The sequence below is a fragment of the Chaetura pelagica genome, unplaced genomic scaffold, assembly GCF_000747805.2.
Source record: "Chaetura pelagica isolate M959 unplaced genomic scaffold, ChaPel_1.0 scaffold368, whole genome shotgun sequence".
Classification (NCBI taxonomy): domain Eukaryota; kingdom Metazoa; phylum Chordata; class Aves; order Apodiformes; family Apodidae; genus Chaetura; species Chaetura pelagica.
Genome location: NW_009954099.1, coordinates 401,159 through 402,864, shown reverse-complemented (window position 1 = coordinate 402,864; position 1,706 = coordinate 401,159). Strand labels below are relative to the sequence as shown.

At 61.3% G+C, this 1,706-nt stretch overlaps 1 protein-coding gene across 1 annotated transcript in view; it reads right to left on the bottom strand.

The window, feature by feature from the left end:
* The window catches only part of UCK2 (uridine-cytidine kinase 2), a 9,296-nt gene extending 8,914 nt beyond the window's left edge, over nucleotides 1-382 (bottom strand). The window contains exon 1 of the mRNA XM_010002344.1: nucleotides 169-382. Within this exon, the coding sequence (XP_010000646.1) occupies nucleotides 169-382 (214 nt within the window). The remainder of the gene's footprint in view (nucleotides 1-168) is intronic.
* Nucleotides 383-1,706: the final 1,324 nt, after the last annotated feature.

The following is a 1,706-nucleotide window of genomic DNA, read 5'->3' as shown; positions in this document are numbered from 1 at the left end:
ACAGGTCCCAGCCACCCTGCCAGGGCTGTGCTGAGCTCCAGAAGAGCTTAACTACTCCTGCCTCATGTGGAGACAGAGCCCCAGTGTCCATGCAAGGAGCAGGGGGTCCTGCTCCAGCCCTCTCCCCCCTGCTGTGAGGCAGAGCCCCCGGTGCTGTTCTCCATTCACCTGGGTGGTCAAAATTGAACTGCCCTTTGAGAGCTTTGGATTTCTGCTCCGAGGTGAGCACCCGGTAGAAGCTGTCCTGGCTCACGATCACCACCTGCTTCTGGCGATAATCCACCTCGTTCTGGCCCAGCAGCTGGACGATCTTGGAGCATACTGAGGACTGGGAAAAGAGCAGCAAAGGGGGCAAGTCAGTGGCAAGTGGTGTGTAAGCCATGCAGGGAGGATGTCCCCAGGTAACCACCATTCCCAGGTGCTGTTTGCTGGGCTTCTAGCCAAGTTCAGGGTGCCCTGAAAGGTACAGCCCAAAGCCACTGAGGGAAAAGCACACCAGGGACGTGCTGCAGCGTGAAAGTAGCACCAAGCTTGCTCCCTGCCTCCCTATGGGCTGCCCACAGCTCCTATTCTGGGCACAAACTGCAGCAGGAAACCAGTTGGCTGCTGCCTGGGTTCTGCTGCAGCCCCAGGGCCCCCGCAGCCAGCTCCAGCCTGCCCAGCAGCTCCCCAAGGAGCAGAGCTGTGTGTGGCAACAGGGCTGAGCCGACTCCCTGGGAAGCAGCTTCAGTGCCTTGGTTTCCCCAGCCCCGGCCCAGCCCAAAAACTCCATCAGTGCATGGGCAGGGAGGGAGAGAGCCCTCAGAGAGGGGGAGCCAGGTTGTTTTCATACCCTAAACAAAGCCCAAGATGAAAAGACACCAGGAGGAGAGCTCTGGGACTTTATCAGAGATCTCTGCCACAGCTGCCAGGGCTGGGAGTAGCAGCTGTGAGCATATCCTGGTGCCTCTTGGCACAGAGAGGCTAAGGGCACTGCAGAGCCAGCAGCTGAAGAGCCACGTGGCTCTGGCTGCTGGTGCAAGGTCCCCACGGGCCCTGCTGGCACCAGAACCAGCACCTGGCACCGGGTAGGGAGCGGGCTGGGCACCGGCGGCCGCATCGCCTCTGCTGGCAGCACAGCAGACACTGGGGGTTGGGGGACACATCCCAAAACCTGCTCCAGTCCCTCGGCCGCTGCAGCCCAGCAGTGCTAACAGCACTGGGAGCGGGCAGCCAGCACGGCTGGCCCTGACAGAGAGAGCCCAGGGCAGGGGGTGCTCTGCTGCCTGTGGGAACCCTGCGCAGCTCCAGCCCCACAGCCTGCTCAGGGAGAATCATCATAGAATCCTAGGGGTTGGAAGGGACCTCGAAAGATCATCTAGTCCAACCCCAAAGTGGGTGCTTCTGGTGTCCAACTGAGCTGCTTCACTCCCTGTGAATCACGCTGGCTGCAGATGCCCAGCTGAGCTGCTCCCGGCCATGGTTACCACAGATCCTCTCTGCTGAGTATTCTGCTTAGCAAAGAGAGGTTTGCTTGCCCCGGCCTGCCTCTCCCAGCCTGGCTGTGGCTCTTCCCGTGCTCTCACTCCCCTGCTGGCTCAGCCATCTGCTCCGTACCTGGCTGGCAACCTCCAGATGCAGAGCTGAAGGCAGCAGTGGCGGGTGGGAACAGGGAGGGGAAGGCATGCCTGGCAGAGGAGGTCACCCCAGCAGGCAGAGGACAAGGC